General features: G+C 45.7%; 1 protein-coding gene across 3 annotated transcripts in view; it reads right to left on the minus strand.

Annotated features, from left to right (window-relative positions):
- Positions 1 to 18,036, minus strand: part of DYNC2H1 (dynein cytoplasmic 2 heavy chain 1) — a 3,314,293-nt gene that overhangs the window by 2,814,519 nt on the left and 481,738 nt on the right. For all 3 annotated transcript variants that reach the window (XM_069639013.1, XM_069639012.1, XM_069639011.1), the window contains exon 14: positions 2,822 to 2,983. In XM_069639013.1, the coding sequence (XP_069495114.1) occupies positions 2,822 to 2,983 (162 nt within the window). The remainder of the gene's footprint in view (positions 1 to 2,821; positions 2,984 to 18,036) is intronic.

The raw sequence follows: 18,036 nt of genomic DNA on the forward strand, positions 1-18,036 counted from the left end.
GGGTACCATGCTGAGCTAGCGCATGCCAGGCATATCCAAGTCCTTACCTGATGGTGGTGTCACTACTCACCTCTGCAATTTCCCATCTTAGAGGGGAGCAAGTTAAACTGTATCTCTGATACATCCTCGTATCCTTCCCGGATCCTGGTTTGGGTCTTAACTCCTTCCCTCCACAGGTTTAAATTAATACTTTATTTGTATGGCTACATATACCTCAATTTGGGACTTGGGATTATTGCGTTTGTGAGGATTGCAAGCCTCACTAAAACTCTATTGAGACTTTGTGGACATGTTAAATTGGTTATATGTGAAAATGGCCCCTGGGAAAAAGTCACCTGGTAGGCGATTTATTTCCCTGCACCTCTAAAAGCCTTCCCCCACATATTCTAGGATGGGTATTATTTACTAGTCTAACTCTAGTCCTAGAATATTTGGTTCAAGTTCTTTATTTTTGTGGGAGTGCAAATTTTGGAAAATGTCACCACCCCTGTCAACGTTTTCCCAGGGGATTTTATAACTGGATACCGTTAAAATGGCCGATTGATCTGTATAGGTACATAGACTTAATATTGGGACTTGGGGTTATTGTGTTTCCGAGGCTTGCAAGCCTCATTAAAACTCCATTGGGACTTGTGTACATGTGTAAACGTTCCATGGTCCTGTGAGAACTCTTTCTGTATTTTTACCATATTGTTAGTTTATTTTACTTTGTTTACTTATCTGTATATGTGGTAGTTCTTTTCTATGCACAACGTCATTACAAATAATACAGTATTAAACAATATGTTCAGTGGAACTACCCTTAATGTGTGATAATCAAAAGTACTTACTAACTTTAAAATTAGCTCACATTTTCTCGAGGACTGTATTGACAGCTCGGGCCATTCTACCACTTGGAAAATCGCGACCTCACACCAAACACTTTGCAAGCCACGCAGATTGATATATCAGATCCCTAGAAATAGAACCTAGGGCAAATCACTAACAGTCCAACAATGGGATGCCTGGTGTCTGATGGAGCAATTGTGGCCATCCTGTTCTGCTGTGCACTAGTACTCCCATTCACCCCTTGATTTAACAGCCCATATAAAATCTAGCAGAAGAACCCATCAATTCAGAGCCATTGCCCTTGAAGTACCCCATGTAGTAAGCATGGTTTATTATATAATGGCAAATGATGACTAAATCGGCACAGAACAGTGTATTGGGGTGCAGAGAATTGGGTGAGCACAAGAGTAATAGAACAGTAATTCAAAGAGAGCAGGTGATGGAGTTTGAGAAGATTAACATGTTTGGATTGTTCCAGAAGAAGACATTGTTAGTATGGTGTAAATTACAGAGTTTGGATGGTTAGAATTAACACATCTAAACAAAAACAAAGAGGTGATGGCTGGAAGGTTTAGAATTAGTCTTAACCTCTGGCATTGCTCTAGGCAACCCTGCAGACCATTGTTCTTTGCCTGCCAAGCCATTACAGAAGGGGAAAGACTATATGCAAATCAAGCTTGGTCCCACCCCAAAAGGGACAGTCCAGCCTGAACTGCTAGGTCACAACCTTTCTGCACGAGACCGCAAGCATCCCCAGTCATGTTTCAGCCTTGTTGGGCCTCATCAGTGAGTAGAAGCTTGGGTCTTTAGGCTAAGATTTTTTCTAAAGCTTCCAGCCATCACCCGTTTTGTTTTGCTATAATTAACACATTTATACATAAATAGCATATGATTCTAATACACTTGACAAACAAAAAAGGAACTATATAGTTAACAATATTGTCAAATATTGTTGACATAAATACGAGTAACAAGGAAAACTGTTATCCGTGTACTACAGTATCTTCCACAAACAACAGGCGGCATGGTTTTAGGTCATTGGCTACAGTTTTTACCCAAGAAAAGTGTAGAACCTCGAGCTGCATCACATTCCTTTATTTGCATAGTAGCAAATGCGCAATTTCCATAGCTGCACATTTTATTTCTGTTTTGCAGATTTCACCAGTGGTAGGATGACCATATGTATACAATCAATGGTGCACACGGTTTCAGCCATGGGCTTTCATTTTACAAACCAGTGCGCTGTGTGTGTGTTGTAAACTCATTACTGATGTCAGTGGCAAGCATCGTGTGGTTTAACAACCTACAGGGTTTGACTGTACTCTGCACGCATCACACAACTAGTAGCCTTGCAAATTAAAACATCTGAAACATTCACATCGCTAGTCAATTTCATCTTCACGTTCCCACCTTCACTCTGAGCTATTGAGCAAACATTTACATTGCATAGGTTGCTACTTACGAAAAATATTAACCCTTATTAAGTTTGGAATATCAATTCAGTGAAAGGGCATTTGTGAAAAAATGCAGCTAGGGTAATTACTGGTTACTTATGGGGGCACCGCCACCCCTCACCCCTTGTACTGACAGTTTACTTTTCTGTTTATTTTCATTTAATTTAATTAATCAATTAATTTATCAACTAACTCCAGAATCTATCTGAATGCAATCAGTGTATAATCTGTGTACCAAAATAAGTGGATTACCAAAATGGTTAAAAACATAACGATGTTAAACAATAGGTTGGAATTACTGAAGAGGTAAATGATCATTTTGCCTACATCAGGGGCATGGGGGCTAAGACCTCATGGGAATGTGGTAATTAGCAAACTAAGCCAGGGAATGTCACCTTTAAAATGTGGTTGCAGTCTAGCATCCCAAAAATACCACTCCTTTTCAAATTGTGCTACCATAACTAGCGTAACTAGAGAAAGAACGGCAACTGGACAATTAAACTTTAAGTGTTTGTTTTACGAAGGTTCAGTCAAGTTACCTTTTCACAGAAGTTTGTGTGCCATTTCCTCAGTTTTCGGTTTTCAGTTGCAAGTCGCTCTGCAGCACTTTGAAGTTTTTGGATGTAAGACTCCAGTTCTTTCGGATTATCCCAAGTGATCTGAATTTTATGTCCTGATTCGGCTGAATTGGTTTTTGAATTCTGCATAGAATGATATTAATATTGATCAGCACAGTAGTTTATGCAATTTCCAATTTCTGAGCTTAATCTTTTTCAAAAATCCAAACTATTAAACAAACATAGGATGCATTGCAAGACAGGTCCACAGAGAAGGATTTATCGTATTTGTTAATTTTGTTAAATTTGCATGTGTCATAGCTATAGTCACAGAAAAATGCCAGCATGCACACCAAATGACTCAAGGGATAAAACGACTAATACGCATGCATTGCTGCAACATTGTTATTAAAACCAGGAGGTAACGTCCTTAATGCAGAAATCACCTACACTAAGGACACCATCATGTTCAATAATGTAATTCAGACAATTCCAGAGGTAATCTAATCTTTTTAGCACTGGCACCGCTGCAATGCTAAAGTGTCCAGGCATGTTTGGAATGGACATGGACACCTTGCATCCTTTGAAATGGGGCAAGAAATGACATTTCACACTGGAATTGTGGCATGTGCTAAACACCAATTAAATACACAACCTGTTATGACAAGTGATTTAGGAGTACTGCGGTTTTACGAGGGCATCCAGCAGCATAAAGTTACCAAGTCGTTGGTGGCTTGACATATCTTGAATATATCATTATAATTAGTGGTAATATCTTGAGGCTTGTTTGCACCCATTATCTCTTATCAACAGGGGAAAGGGTCTTACTAGATCGTCCTTCTTTTGCCTTGCATTATATTCTTTCAAAAGTAGAATAACTTTGTAAAGCAAATGTGCTTACCGTGAATAAGTCAATAAAAAAAAAAGATCATGACCGTTTCAAAGGATGATACCGAATTGAACTGTTGCGCTGATTGTGAAAAAAAAACTTCAAACAGACAATGCAGTGACTGGTACATAGCCGAACTTTAGAAGTTTCTCTAATCCTCTATTAACAGACATGTGCAATACCCACAGGGAATACACAGATATGTCGCATTATTTGTCTCAGGGATCGGTGTTAGAACTTTCTCCTTCCCAATCATAAAAAACAACGAAAGGACTGAGGGAAGAGGAGGAAGTGGAACCCGAGCTGGTTTGCTGCAGAAGGCATAAAGACAAGCCACAGCTTCCGAGGCAAAGGCACTTGCCTCTCACTTTGGCAGCATCAGCACAAGCCCAAACTCTCAATGAGCAATGCATCCTATAGGGAAGATCCGGATTCGAAATCTCCACTGGGGAACTTGGAAAGAAATAGGCCTAATAACAATACAAGGGGCAATTTAAACAAAGAAATAAGACAAACGGTTCTAAGCGAAAAAACCTCTTAAACTGCTCTATCAACAGAAGGGAATTTGTCCCATATAGGCCCTGCAATGTTGGGGTTATTCTTATGCCCAGAAGTTTAATGCTAGTGTGAACCCATCGAAATTGGGATAGCGGTTGGCTTGGCTTAGATTGTCCACGTCAAGGTTAAGTTCAGTATTTCTGACTTTACAAGATTCATTTTCAGTCGTGCTACTTTCCCGAATTGCTGGATCGCCCAGATTACTGCTTGGAGGGAATTCTCTGGGTCTGAGAGGGTCAATAGCCTATCATCCGCATACTCCATTACCTTGTGTTCTCCCCGCCCAAACTGTATACCTGTGATGTCATGGTTTGTGGTCATATAGGGCTCATGGTATATGGAAAACAGGAGTGGTGAAAGGGGACAGCCCTGTTTTGTACCTCTTGTCAGTTTGATTGTGCTCGATAGTTCTTCATTCACTAAAGGTCAAGCGGTCGGGTCTCTAATTAGCACGTACCATGGCTATGTATTTTGGTCCAATGGCCATTTTCCCCAGGGTATCAACAAGAATGGGCCACTCAACCCTGTTGAAAGCCTTTTCTGCGTTCAGGGAGAGAACTGCAGGATCTCTCTTCTTTTGTTTTTTTTCTAGGATATGGCAGAACTTGCTGATGTTGTCATGTGTTTGTCGGTGACTGATGAATCCTGATTGGTCCGGGTGAATCAACTGTGGTAGTAGGGGTTCCAGCTACTAGCAAGGATTCTAGTGTATATTTCAGCATCTAAATTAATCAATGTGATGGGTCTATACGAACCACATTGCGCTGGGTTTTTGTCCGGCTTGGGGGAAAAGGAGTATTTTAGCCTCTTCCATTGAGGGAGTAACGCCTCCTGTTTGTGCAAATGAATTAAAGAGGTATGTCAGCCTAGGGGCCAGGATTTGTTGATATGCTTTGTAAAATCCAGTCTAGTGTCTAGTGCTATGCAGTCTGTTTGGGAGATCTTCGGGAGGGTGAGTGCCCTAAAATAGTAATTCCGGAGTGTGTCATCTGGATTATCGGATTTGTATAGCTCTGTGAAGAAGGTAAACTGTGCCGCAATGTCGGGGGTAGAGGAGGCCATATCCCCCTGTGGGGTACTGATCCCCTGGATTGTTTTGGCTGCCCTCAGCCTTATTGGCGTGTATGTAATACCTATGTTTATGCGCAAGCAGGCCCCATTCAGCCTTTTTTGTTTGGAGGAGATTTAACTTCCCCGTAATATGCTCTTTCCGAAGCTTCCTAAAGGTGTTGTGTTTCATTCTATCCATTACGTCCTGGGGATCATTTTCCAATTGGGTTCCTAGGGCCTGTTGCCTTCGCCAACGTGCCCGGAGGGCGATCAGCTCTCCCCTAAGGGCAGCCTTAAAAGCATTCCATACCACTGGTTCAGATGTTCCCACCCCTCAGTAAAATTCAAAGTATTCTCTGACTTTGGATTCCACCTCCTCCCGCAGAGTGGTATCAATTAGTGCTTCTTTAGGATAAGACCAGCTCCACAGACCCTTCCAATGTCTATGCAGTTTAAGTGTCAAAGCGATTGGGGTGTGGTCGGAAAAAGTTATCGGAAGAGTGTATGTGTATTCTGCCCAACAGCGTAGGTGAGACCCAGATCTAGTTGATGCAGGAGAATGTGTGATGTATGTGGTAGTAAAGGTGTACCCCGGAACTGTTCCCCTTTATTGTAACCCACACATCGTGCAACGCCAGATGTTCCATCTTCCGTTGCAGGGCTGATGACTGTGGGGGTTGTGTGCGTTGTGCATTAGAGATTCTGTCCCTGTTGGGGTCCCAGGCTAGGTTGAAATCCCCCATCAGATATGTCTCCCCTTGGGCAAACCCCTCCAGGTCTGAGAGTACACTTCTCAGGAATCCACCCTGCCCTGTGTTGGGGACATAGACCATGGCGAGTGTGAGGATATACGTGTCTATTTGTAATACTACAAAGAGATCTCCCCCCCTTATCTATTTTTGTGGACAAGATTGGGCGGATAGCCCTTTCTTAGTTGCAATCAGTAACCCCCCCCCACTTCGCCCTTGGCATTAGCCTGTAAAACCAGCTGAAATCGTCTCAATTTTAGGTGGTGGGAGTCAGTCTTTTTGATATGGGTTTCCTGTAGGGCTATAAAATCCGGTGTGTGATGGGTTAACAACCTTTCCAGCTTTTTCCACTTCACCGGGGTATTCAGCCCCTGTATGTTCAGAGAGAGCAACTTAAGCATACCTGAGGGTTAGCATGTCTACGCGTTGTTCGGAGCCCCTGGATCGGATTAACTTAATGGCCCTTCCTCAACTTGAGCCTGTCCACCTTACCCCCACCCCAACTTTCCCCAATTGTGCCTTTACCTCCCCTTGTCCGCCCCCTACCCACTACCCCCTCCCCCTGGTGCAGGTCTCATTACTTGTGTCTCTCACACCATACGTGCGGGGGATGGACCGCTTTACTTCCCAGGGCCAGAAGGTGGGGCATACTTATGCCCTCATTGAGACTCCAAGTATGCGGTCCCTCACACTCCACTTCCCCTGAAATGCTGGGGCGAATTGTTAATGAGCTAGACTGCGGTCTAAGAAACTGAGGCCGTGCTACGTAGTCTTATGACTTTTTAGTCCCTGGGTAGTTGTTCTGGTGAGTCATAGGGTGCGGGCCCCCCAGGGGGTCGGGGGGGGTCGCTTACGTCCTGAGTTTACTTGCGACCATTCCCAGGGCTCCGGGCGTCGGGAGCGTCGCAGCCATCTCTTTGTCTCAGTGGTGTTCTCCTCGTCCTTAATATGGAGAATCTGTAGTCTCTAGTGTGGAGTAGTGATCCTATGCCGTCTGCCTTCCCATTGAAATAGCAGCCCAAAGGGGAATGTCCATTTATATTTGATCTGTTTGTCTTGGAGATGTCTCAGGCTTGGCCCCATTTCCTTTCTTTTGAGGAGGGTGGAATGGGTCAGGTCTTGGTAAAGGTGGATTCCCCCCCCCCGTCCCCCTTTGTACAGTATGGGTTCCGCCGGTCGGGATACGCAGAGGATCGCTTCCTTCTGCGGGTATCTAGCCAATGCAGCCACCACATCCCTAGCTCTGGAGCCAGGTTCCTGTCTCCTTGTGCCCGTTATGTGAACCCTGTCTATGGAGACATTGCTGGCATGCTCCTAGTCTAGCAGGTCTTCAAAAATTTGAGTCATCCTATTTTTCAAGTCTGATTCCGGGAGGTTCCGTATGTGAATATTGGATCTGCAGGATCTGTTCTCCAGGTCCTTGCATTTAAGCTCGATGTTATGTGTTGCCCTTGCCAGATCCTTGAGGGCAATGTCGATGGAGCAAGTGTCCACCACCTGCTGCAGGACCCTTTCGGTTGTGTCGGTTCGTTCGCCCAGATCAGAGAGATCTATCCTCATCTCCGCTATGTATTGTTCCATTTCCCCCATGAATGTCGCAAATTGCGTTTGGAAGGCTTGTCATCTTGTTTTGGAAATCCTGGAAACAGGCCTCAATATTCTCTTTTGACGCTGCCATTTTGGGGGTCGTAATGTTAGGCTCCCCTTCCTGTGTGGTCAACTGTTCTAGTGTTTTATTTGAGTGGTCCCCGGCTTCTGAGTCTCAGGACCAGCAGCGTTAGATGGTGCTGTCCCGGGTGGGAATTTGGGGCTGCTTTCTCGTTGCCGCTGCTTTGCCTTTGCTTCACAACATTAGTCGTGCTCTCAGGGTTCATGTTGTGTTGGAATGTCTCCCAGCTCTGTCCAGACCGCTCCTTTCCGAATTTAAGGTTATTCGATGTCGGATATGTGCTTAGAGTCCTTGTGCAGGGTAATGGTGGCTGTGCAGGGGACGTAGTGTCAGCTAGGCTCCCCTCCTCCTGGGGCCTCAGTGTTATGCCTGAAGTACACCTCCTCGGGTGTAGGCTTTGAAAGTTCTAGCTGCCGAAGTAGTCTTGGGCCCGGGTCCCTCCTCTCCGGACCTGTGTCCCTTTTCAGCACCTTTGCGTGCTGCATTTCATGCTTGGGTGCGTGTAGCCTTGGGTCCGGTCAGGTGCTTTATCGTCCGAGGCAATGGGAGGGCCTCACCGAGGAGCTGTGCCTGGGGGCGGGGGGTACTCTGTGCTTCTAGTCCCTGCGGGACCAAGTAGTTGAAGGGGAGTTGCATGCCCAGGGGAGGGGAGGCAATTACCTGGAAATTACCTGGTTTTGGCATGGAAATCTGAAAATGTCTGTGTCCCTGTCCTGGTACGGACTGTCAGCTGCGCTTCCAGGCGGAAACCTGTGCTGGGTCTGGCCTGTGTTGGACCCGACTGATTTCTGCTGTAGAAGCTGTCTATCCGCTTCTTGCTCACGTGGGCTCCACGTAGCCAGCGGGTCTGCTTCGCCCCCCTGGCTGCCATCAGTGTCCTTGAGGGTGTCAGCAGTATGCTTCCAGAGGGCCTTTTCCGGAGTGTCTGGGAATGCGCTCCTTCCTCGCTGCAGTGTACCACAGCCCAGCTGAGCCATTCCCGCGACATAATGTATGCCTCCCTCCTGCCAGTCGCCACAGTGCGAACCGAGCAGTCGGTGATGCTCGCTGTCGTTTGGGGTGAGACGCCCTAGTCAGATGCTGCCCATGGCTATGTGGGCGGTCCGTTCATGAGCCTTCGCTGTGCTCGTTTCTGTTAAGTGCTTCAAAGGGGGATGGAGCACGTATCAGCACATCCACCCTATCTGGCCGCCATCTTGGAATGTCCGAACTAACTGAGTTTTCAAAGGACATTTCCCCTGTGGTACATGCCAAGCATGTAAATACACGACCAAGACAACAACTTTTGTGGTTAACGGCGAAGACTGGGAACTAAGATTTATCTCCAACTGCAAAACATCCAATTTAGTGTACTGTACACAATGCCCATGTGGCTTAAAATATGTTGGTCAAACATCAAGGGCAATCCATCTGAGAATAAACAAACATAGATCAAGGATCAGATGTAAAAACCTGACGGCACCCTTGGCGTCACACTATCTGGAAATGCAACACAAAGCGCAGGATGTAAGATGGTGGGTACCGGATATAGTGAAGAATACCTCCAACACACAAAGGGCACTAGTGAAGAAAGAGGCCCGTTGGATTTATCAGCTTAACGGCCTACAGGGAGGTCTCAATGAAGAGCTGCCCACTTTCCATCAACAACCAACATGAATTCTTCCTTACTACAGGACTCTGCATGTTATAAGTCTAAGAATGAAACTTAGCATATGCAGAATCCGCGGATCTTACTGCATTAGTGGCCTGCATCCCTCTGACCTGTGCTGTACGAATCAGTCAGCTACCCCCAGAGCGCAGTCTGTTCTTCATGTGCTCTAACTCAACCATCCCCACCATATCCTACACAGACCCTACTAACCACTTCAGACCAGAGAGACCATCTCTACTGCACTCTACCTCCACCGATAGTGGAAGCTTGGCCACTTCCTGGCTGATGCAGATATTACTAGAGATGCAAACAATGCAGAGTCCCACAGATTAGAGCTATCCACCACTTGAAATGTAGACTTACAAACAAGATATGGACAATACACTACTGGTTGTGCACATAAGCAATCACGGGTTCGCTTTGGTTGAGGGTGCTGAACCGCCAGCACCCTCAACCAACATGGCCGTTAGGAAAGGACGAGCACCTAACATTACAACTGCAGTTCTACAGGCGATCGGCCTCTCCCACGTGATACAATGTTAGCCTGATCACCCATGAAATCAATCCCAGAGCTCTCACAAACCCAGAACAAGAGGGCAACACAGAGCTCATGTTAGCAAGTAAACTGGAGACTCCGAGATCAGCCTGACAAACTGATCAGTTCCCCTAGTTCTAGAAGGGGCTATCTTTAATATTTTGTAACAGGCGATTATTCTCTGGACGATTTACAGGACACAAATTACCTGCCTCTGAACAAGGGTGAATGTCGCCCGCCGCACCAGGCGCACTGGAAATCCGATATGGAGCTCAACGACAGACGCCTGGCTAGCATTCTCCTGCAATGAAGAATTAAGGTCAACCTCACCCTTAACATCCACATAGATGTGTATTTACCTAGACCGGCATCCCCAATGTTATCTTTCCGATGTTTCTCTTTTTTTTTATACAGACCTCCGCACTTCCCGGTTCGGAGTATACAATAGAGCGGTCTCTACTCGTACTGCTTAAAGCATTCCTGCACCATACATGGACGTGACTTACAAAACAGGTAAAAATGCTCAAGCAACGTTATTGTAGGCTTTGATATCTCTACCTTTGTATGCAGCTATTGCACGTTGCATAACAGGACATAGTGGTAACACAAACTGCGTGCCTTGCTGTCTCCTCCAGCCCCCAGCTCTCGAGTAATCTTCTTATCCCACATCCATTTACAAACGGCTGCCCAGGCGTTTCTATAAAGTGGATAATTTGGGCTTTTCTAGCACACTCACAATACCTGCACTTTCACGTGGATGGGTATCTCTCTATTCTGGAGCTTTCAATTCTAATTTTCCCTTGGAAAATTGCACTTTAATTTAGTGAATGCTGTATTATCTCCCTCATCCAGCCTTGCTGGAACTTTTTCTTTTGGTATAACACTATAGGTGTGACATGATCCATGAACAGACTTTGTGCTTGAACTATTTTTAAATGTATAATAGATCGCACAGGATTTATTTCAAGGAAATGTTCTCTACAGCCCGGAAATAAATAACCTTGTGTTTTAATTCTGTTCCTCAGGGGTTACTTACAAATTTGTCGTTTATTGGTCCAGAGGAAGGCGGAACCAATAGTCAATTACCATCGAAATGTAGGAAGCCCTGCGTGATTACATTCTGGGAGTTTGGTCACTTTCATGCACAGCCTGTGATCCACAGAGACCCCTGAACCCATCATTTATTTCTATGGGCAGGACGTTCTCTAACAATATTTATTAGTTAGATAGAACACCACTTCCTTTCTGAGGTATTATTATAAACATGTGAAATGTTTTCTCGTTACTTGTTTTTTGTGTCTTTGTTAATTCATTTTGCACTCTTGCCATTGCATTACCCTTGAATGTACGAACCTATTACGTTTGTACAATTGACAAATTGGCTTGATTAATAATCTTTAGAATCTGCACACAATAAACACGTTTTTAATGAAATAACTGAATTGTGTGATGGAAAACAAGGTATAAGATATACCAGCCCTTGAAAATTGATTTTCAGAGAATTTGAGTTTCATGAGATAGGCAGTGAATCCACAACAACGCCAAGGACTAGCACACCTCTGCTATTGCAAAGTGATTCAACTACATTTAAAAATAACTTTCTGGTTGGGACACCATTTTTTGTATTAATGTTGTAACTGCGATAGGCAACAACTACCAATAAAATATATATATGTAAAAAAAAAAAACAAATAAGAAAAGTCACACTGCCTCATTAAGATCCAACTCACTCAGAGATAAAGGACAGGCCTGTGCAGATAATTCGTAATGGAAGGTCAGGCAGGTTTCTACACTCACCACACACCTGCAGCCTGTTAATCTGCTGCAGGTTTATAAAAAGGTGAGGCATTCAGCTGTGCAGGCAGCAGCAGTTGGAGACACAGCGGCATGGAGACTGCGTGGCTGAGTCCAGCAGGGGATCCCCGACTTGCAAGGAACTGGCGGTCCTTCAGCGAGCAGCAAGAAGGCAGTGAGAAAACCAGCTAAAGGCGACTGACGAGCCGGTACGCTAGCATGTGGCAGAGCAGGGGCTCTGGGGTGAATAGGCAAGGGAGCCATATCTCCAGGCAGCCAGTGTGGTTAAAAAGGGAAGGCCATGGACAGGGATGACGTTCCCTTATGTAAGCCAAGCGTACTCGTTCTCCTGCCGTGGCCAGCAGTGTATGAGGGCAAAGTGGTGAGTCCTGACCTCAGCTGCAGTGTTCTTGAAGCAGATAACCTGGAAGCAAAATCATTGCTGGTGAGTCTTAAGTACAGCTAGAGACTTGCAATGTTATAGGGCCAGCTAAATACTATGTAGCGAGAGTATGCAGAATGAAAAGAAATTCATTATTGCAGTCCTCGACGATTGTGAGGCAATCGGATAGTGCGGACTGGGAAACATGGAGTATCTGGATGCAGGCACGGGAAGAGACAACCCATTGTCAACCCATTGTCAAGGCCTTCAAAGTGAAAGTACTATATGCGGCAAGACAAATTAATAGAAACTTGTGCGATACAAAGTTACTGAGTGGTCGCGTATGAAGATTACATTGTCGAAAGTCTCGGTGGAATGAAAGAATGAAACCAACATCCCGAGGGGAGCTGTGTGAGGTATGAAGTGCGAGCAAAGTGGCACTGGCAATCGAGAAACACAGTGAGAGCCAGCAGAAGGCTGTACACAAGAAAGGAACACTTTTAAAGGGCCAGAGCAAGTAAAGCCCAGGCAAGCCTAGTGAACTAAGTGAACTGACAAGGAAGGGGCAGAGCTAGGATGTAATGGGTGGACCGTGCGGTCTGCCAACTGTGCCTAGACCAGGGGAGCCTGAAAGTGGAACACAGGTGGGAAAGGGAACCCCAGAAGTGTTTGTGAATAACTACACAAACACAGCTATACCCAAGAGCTGAGACTTGAGGAAGGGAACCATGAGTCTAAAGGGTACTGGGAACATTAAGGGAAAAGACAAAGTGCTGATTTCTGAAACTAGGAGGACATTTGTTGTTTGTGCATCTGAGAAAACCAAACGGGAAGATTGTGAAGCTGAGCATAACAAGAACTGTGAGCTGTTAAGTTACTGTGACATGTACTTGAAGTGAATCCTGAAACCTTGTGGAACTTTACTCCCCGAGTGTCTGGAACTTGGGGAATGGAGCTGTGCGAGAAGCTCCTGAAAGAGAGTGTCATATGATTTTGGAGCACTTATTTAGTTGGAACATTCCAGCACATGGTTAGTATTAGAAGGAAGGACAAGTATAGGTGTGACAGACCGCATTTTACTTTGGACCTTTAGACACAGAATGGCCATAGATACATCAGTTGAGTGAAGTCCCCTCAGAGTTAGGGCAGGTTAGGTGTCACTCCTATCCTGAAGTTTAAAAAAAAGGTTTTCCAACTGGATCTCTTGTGTCTTTGTCCAACTGTTGATACAATGTCTGTCTCAGATAACATTCGACTCAAATGCTGAGTCTGAAGTGGCCGTGGGTGTTAGTCTTAGCAATGCACGTAGGTGGTGCGAGTTATGGTTGCTTAGCTTACTATAATGGGGGAATGTGCAGTGGTGTTTGGTTGCACTGAAGTGTAACATGCCTTTAGTGAAAAAACTTTAGTGAACGTACATATAGATGTATAGCAGGGAAGGTAAAGAAAGGGGCTAAACAAGTGGTGTTGGCATTGATGTCATCATTGACATTTGAGAAGACATCTTTCATTGTCTGGGTGTTAGTGTTAGCAGTGTGCAGGGGTGGTGGCAAGGTTGGGGGCTTAAGGTACCATAATTGTCGAATTTCAGGGGTTTTTCGGTTTTAATTTGAAGCATAAGGGGGAGCGGGAACGTTATTTTAAGTGAAGTGTGCAGGTTTTTGTTGGGGCAACTTAACCATAACGTCCCCTCAACAAAGTTTTTTTTGTAGTGAATTGCACTGGTTTTTGGGAGGGCAACTGAACCCTAACGTCCCCTTATGAAAGTGTGGTGGGTGGGGAGATGTATAGGTTTTTGGAAGGTGGAACTGAAGCATGAAATTGTGGCAATGAAGTTGGAGAGCAGAATATGCACGGTAATGATGTGATTGATGTTGAGAGATATGTACTGTAATCTATGCACTTGCCATACATTTAACATAGAACATTCAGAACCCCCTCCCTATTGACTTTAGAAAGGGACGGACTGAGCGTCTGTTTGCGGACGGGGGCGGACAGGATCAACATTACCCAAAGAGGCAGGGGGTATCTGAAAATGTACAATTATCTTGCACAAAAAGTGTGAAATGGTGAAGAAGGGCATAAAGATATTGTAAGTAGGAATAAGTAAGTATGGAAAACTGAAGGTAGGAAATGGAAGAACAAGTTACTTCTTACCTTGTAACGTTCTTTCGATGGGATATTCCTCCGACGTATTCCTTATCTTTGATAGATCATCTCCCAGCTTGCTGGCCTCGAAAAGATTTTTTCAGTAGAGGGTGCTGCATGTCGACGTCCCTCGAGCCGATGTCCCTCGACGGCCTCCGTATCGGCGCCGACGTCACCATGCGTATAAATAGACTCGCGCAGCGTCCATTGCTCAGTTCCGTTTTGACGTTAGTAATTGTTTTACATGAATTGGTTATTCACCTTGAAGGAGCGTAAGCTGCAACCACAAGGGAAGTATTACTGCGGGGATGGATGGGAGGGGCGATAAGGAATACGTCGGAGGAACATCCCATCGAAAGAACGTTTCAAGGTAAGAAGTAACTTGTTCTTCAAAGGGATTGTGTCCTCCGACGTATTCCTTATCTTTGATAGACTCCAATAGCAGTAGTGTTCAATTGGAGGTGGGAGTAAAACGCCATGTGTCCTTTTAGGAATGAACCGAATGTAATACGGCTTTGCCAAACCTAGTCTCTTGACTGGAGGAGGAATCCAGGTTGTAAAATCTTGTGAAGGTATGTGCGGACAACATGTGGCAGCCGCACATATGTCTCGAATCGGAACCCCTCTTTGGAGGGCCGAGGAGGCTGCGATACCCCTGGTTGAATGAGCCCTAAGATTTTGAGGAGGCTCTTTCCCTGCCAGTTTGTAACATTCCAGGATGGCCAAAATAATCCATCTGGAAATGGTTTGTTTTGTTATCGGTAGTCCCAACTTGTGCCCTGAGTAACCCACGAAAAGTTGGTCTGCTTGCCTAATCCTAGCAAGTCTGCTGATGTAAAAGCTTAAAGCCCGCCTTGGGTCCAGCCTATGTAGCCTTTCTTCTTCTTTCCCCGGATGGGGAGGCGGATAGAATGAAGGTAAAGTAGTTTTCTGAGTGATGTGGAATTCAGAAACCACCTTTGGGAGGAAATTAGGCTTCACCTGTAGGACAGCCTTGTCTCTATGAAAAATTGTATGAGGGGTTTTACAAGATAGAGCTTGTAATTCGCTCACCCTTCTACCAGATGTTAAAGCCACTAATAAGACAGTTTTAAGGGTGAGAAATCTTAGCGAACAAGAGTGGAGTGGTTCGAAAGGAGTACCCATCAGGAAATTTAAGACTAAATTTAAGTCCCAAAAAGGAACCTGGAAAGGTTTTGGAGGGTAGACATTAGTTAATCCCTTTAGAAATTGTATTACTAAGGGTAGTTTGAAATACAAAGGTTCCTCCGCAGTGCGCTTGAAGATAGATAGCGCTGCGAGATAGCCCTTGATAGTGCCAACTTGAAGGCCTGAATTTGCCAAGTAGAGTAGAAATAATAACACTGTTGGTGTACCACATGAAAAGGGGTCAATATTCTCTTCTCTACACCAGCTGCAAAACTTGTTCCAACGGCAGCAGTATAAAGACTCTATTGCTGGCCTTCTGGCCGAAAGCAACACTTCCATGACGTCATCAGGGAGGTCCCAATCCTTGTATCTCAACCTTTCAGAATCCAGGCGTGAAGGTTGAGGGTTCTGATGTCTGGATAGAGAACCTGACCTCCCTTCTGTGAGAGAAGATTCTCCTTGAGTGGAAGACGAATTGGAGGGCAGATGGACATGTCCAGAAGGTCCGGGTACCACGTTCTCCTGGCCCAGTCTGGGGCAATTATGATCATGGTTCTCCGTAATCTTCTCAAACTCCTGATCATTTGAGGAATGACAGGGACTGGTGGAAACGCGTACAGGAGTGGAAACTCCCAGTGCACTACGAACAAAACAGATTGCACTTTCTGTTGGTACTGGTGGCAAACAGCTCCAGTTGAGGGGTTCCCCAAAGGGCGAAGATCTCCTGAAGGACTTCCTGAGCTAGTTCCCACTCGTGGGAGACTGTGCCCTGCCTGCTCAGAGCGTCCGCCGTCAAGTTCTTCTCTCCGGCTAGGTGGACTGCCGATAGAGCGATTCCTTCTTGGATTGCCCAAAACAAGAGCTGCATCGCCTCCCTGCACAGTGGTAGTGATCCTACGCCTCCTCTTTTGTTGAAGTAGTGCATGGCCACTGTGTTGTCCGTCATTATCAGGACATTTTCCCCCTGTACAGATGGCAGAAAAGCTTTCAGCGCTAGTCTAATTGCTCTCAGCTCTAACAGGTTGATATGTAGTCTGGAGTCCAATGGAGACCAATGACCGCTGATGGTCAAGTCGTTGGTATGGGCTCCCCACCCTGTGAGTGAGGCATCTGTGACTACTGTTATCTCCGGCCATGGTTGCCAAAACAGTTCCCCCGTCAAGATGTTTTTCTGGCAGGCCCACCACTGAAGGTCTCGAGCCACCTTGTCCGGAATCTGAAGGAGGTCTGTCATTCTCCCTAATTGTGACCACTGAGTCCTCAGTGCCCACTGAAGAGATCTCATTCTCAGGCGAGCCTCTGGCACAAGGAAGATGCAGGATGTCATGAGGCCTAGCAATCTCAAAAAGTCGAAGGCTGGGAGACGTTGGGCATTTTGAAACTTGGTGACCATCTGAAGAATATCTTGAGCCCTCACCTCTGGTGGCGAGGCTTTTCCCAGGGAAGTGTCCAGGACCTCTCCAATGAACTGGAGTCTCTGTGATGGTATCATCTGTGACTTCTTTAAATTGAGGGAGAAGCCCAGTTTGTGAAGGAAGTGGCAGACATAATCTAGCTGGATCTGAGCTTGTTTTGAAGATACAGCTCTGATCAGCCAATCGTCCAGGTAGGGGTAGACGTGGGTCCCTTCCCTCATTAGACTTGCCGCCACTAGCGACATTAGCTTGGTGAAGACCCTCGGGGCGGAGGTCAGCCCAAATGGCAGAACTTGAAATTGATAATGAGACCCGCCAATTGCGAACCTCAGGTATTTCCTGTGTTTGAGATGTATCGGCACATGGAAATAAGCATCCTGGAGGTCCAGAGATACCAGCCAGTCCTGGATCTGGAGGGCCTGAAGGATCTGAGAGAGAGCTACTATCTTGAACTTGTCCTTCCTGAGGAACTTGTTCAATTCTTGTAAGTCCAAGATAGGTCTCAGTCCTCCGTCTTTCTTCGGTATGAGAAAGTAGGGGGGGAGGGGGGAGTACCAGCCCTTGTTCCTCTCTGCTACAGGTAGCGGTTCTATGGCACCTTTCTCTAGCAGGTCTACAATTTCCTGCAAGAGGAGCGGATCTGGAACTTTCAGAGAGCTGTTCCCCGGTGGATGACTCTGAGGGATGCGTAGAAAAGGCAGGCAGTAACCTTGGGCAACTGTCTCCAATGCCCAAGCATCTGACGTAATAGCCTGCCATTCCGTCAGATGTTGAGTTAACCTGCCCCCTACTGGTGTCTTGTGAGGAGAGTCCTCAGAGCGGTTTGGAGGCGGCTGATGCAGATGCCGAGGGTAAAGAGGCACCTGCTGCTGTTGCGGCTTTTGTGTTTTTACCCAGTCCACCTCGGGTGAATTTCTTCTCACCCCTTTAAACCGGCTGTCCTCTGCCCTTTCCGAATGCGGAACAGAAGCGAAAGGACATACCTCTCCACGAGGTTCCTGAGGGGCAATATGGTGTCTGACAGATTGCAGCTCCTAAGGATTTTGCTGCTGCCTTTGATGTTTGTAGTTTTTCTAAACTGTCGTCCGCCTTCTTACCAAACAAAGAAGAGCCGTCAAAGGGCATATTGAAGAGTCTGCTTTGCACATCTGGAGCAAAACCAGACTTTCGCAACCAAGCTAATCTCCTGGTTGTTGTACTTGCTGCCA

This window comes from Ambystoma mexicanum, chromosome 7q (genome assembly GCF_040938575.1).
Source record: "Ambystoma mexicanum isolate Mex_15411 chromosome 7q, UKY_AmexF1_1, whole genome shotgun sequence".
NCBI classification, from domain to species: Eukaryota; Metazoa; Chordata; class Amphibia; order Caudata; family Ambystomatidae; genus Ambystoma; species Ambystoma mexicanum.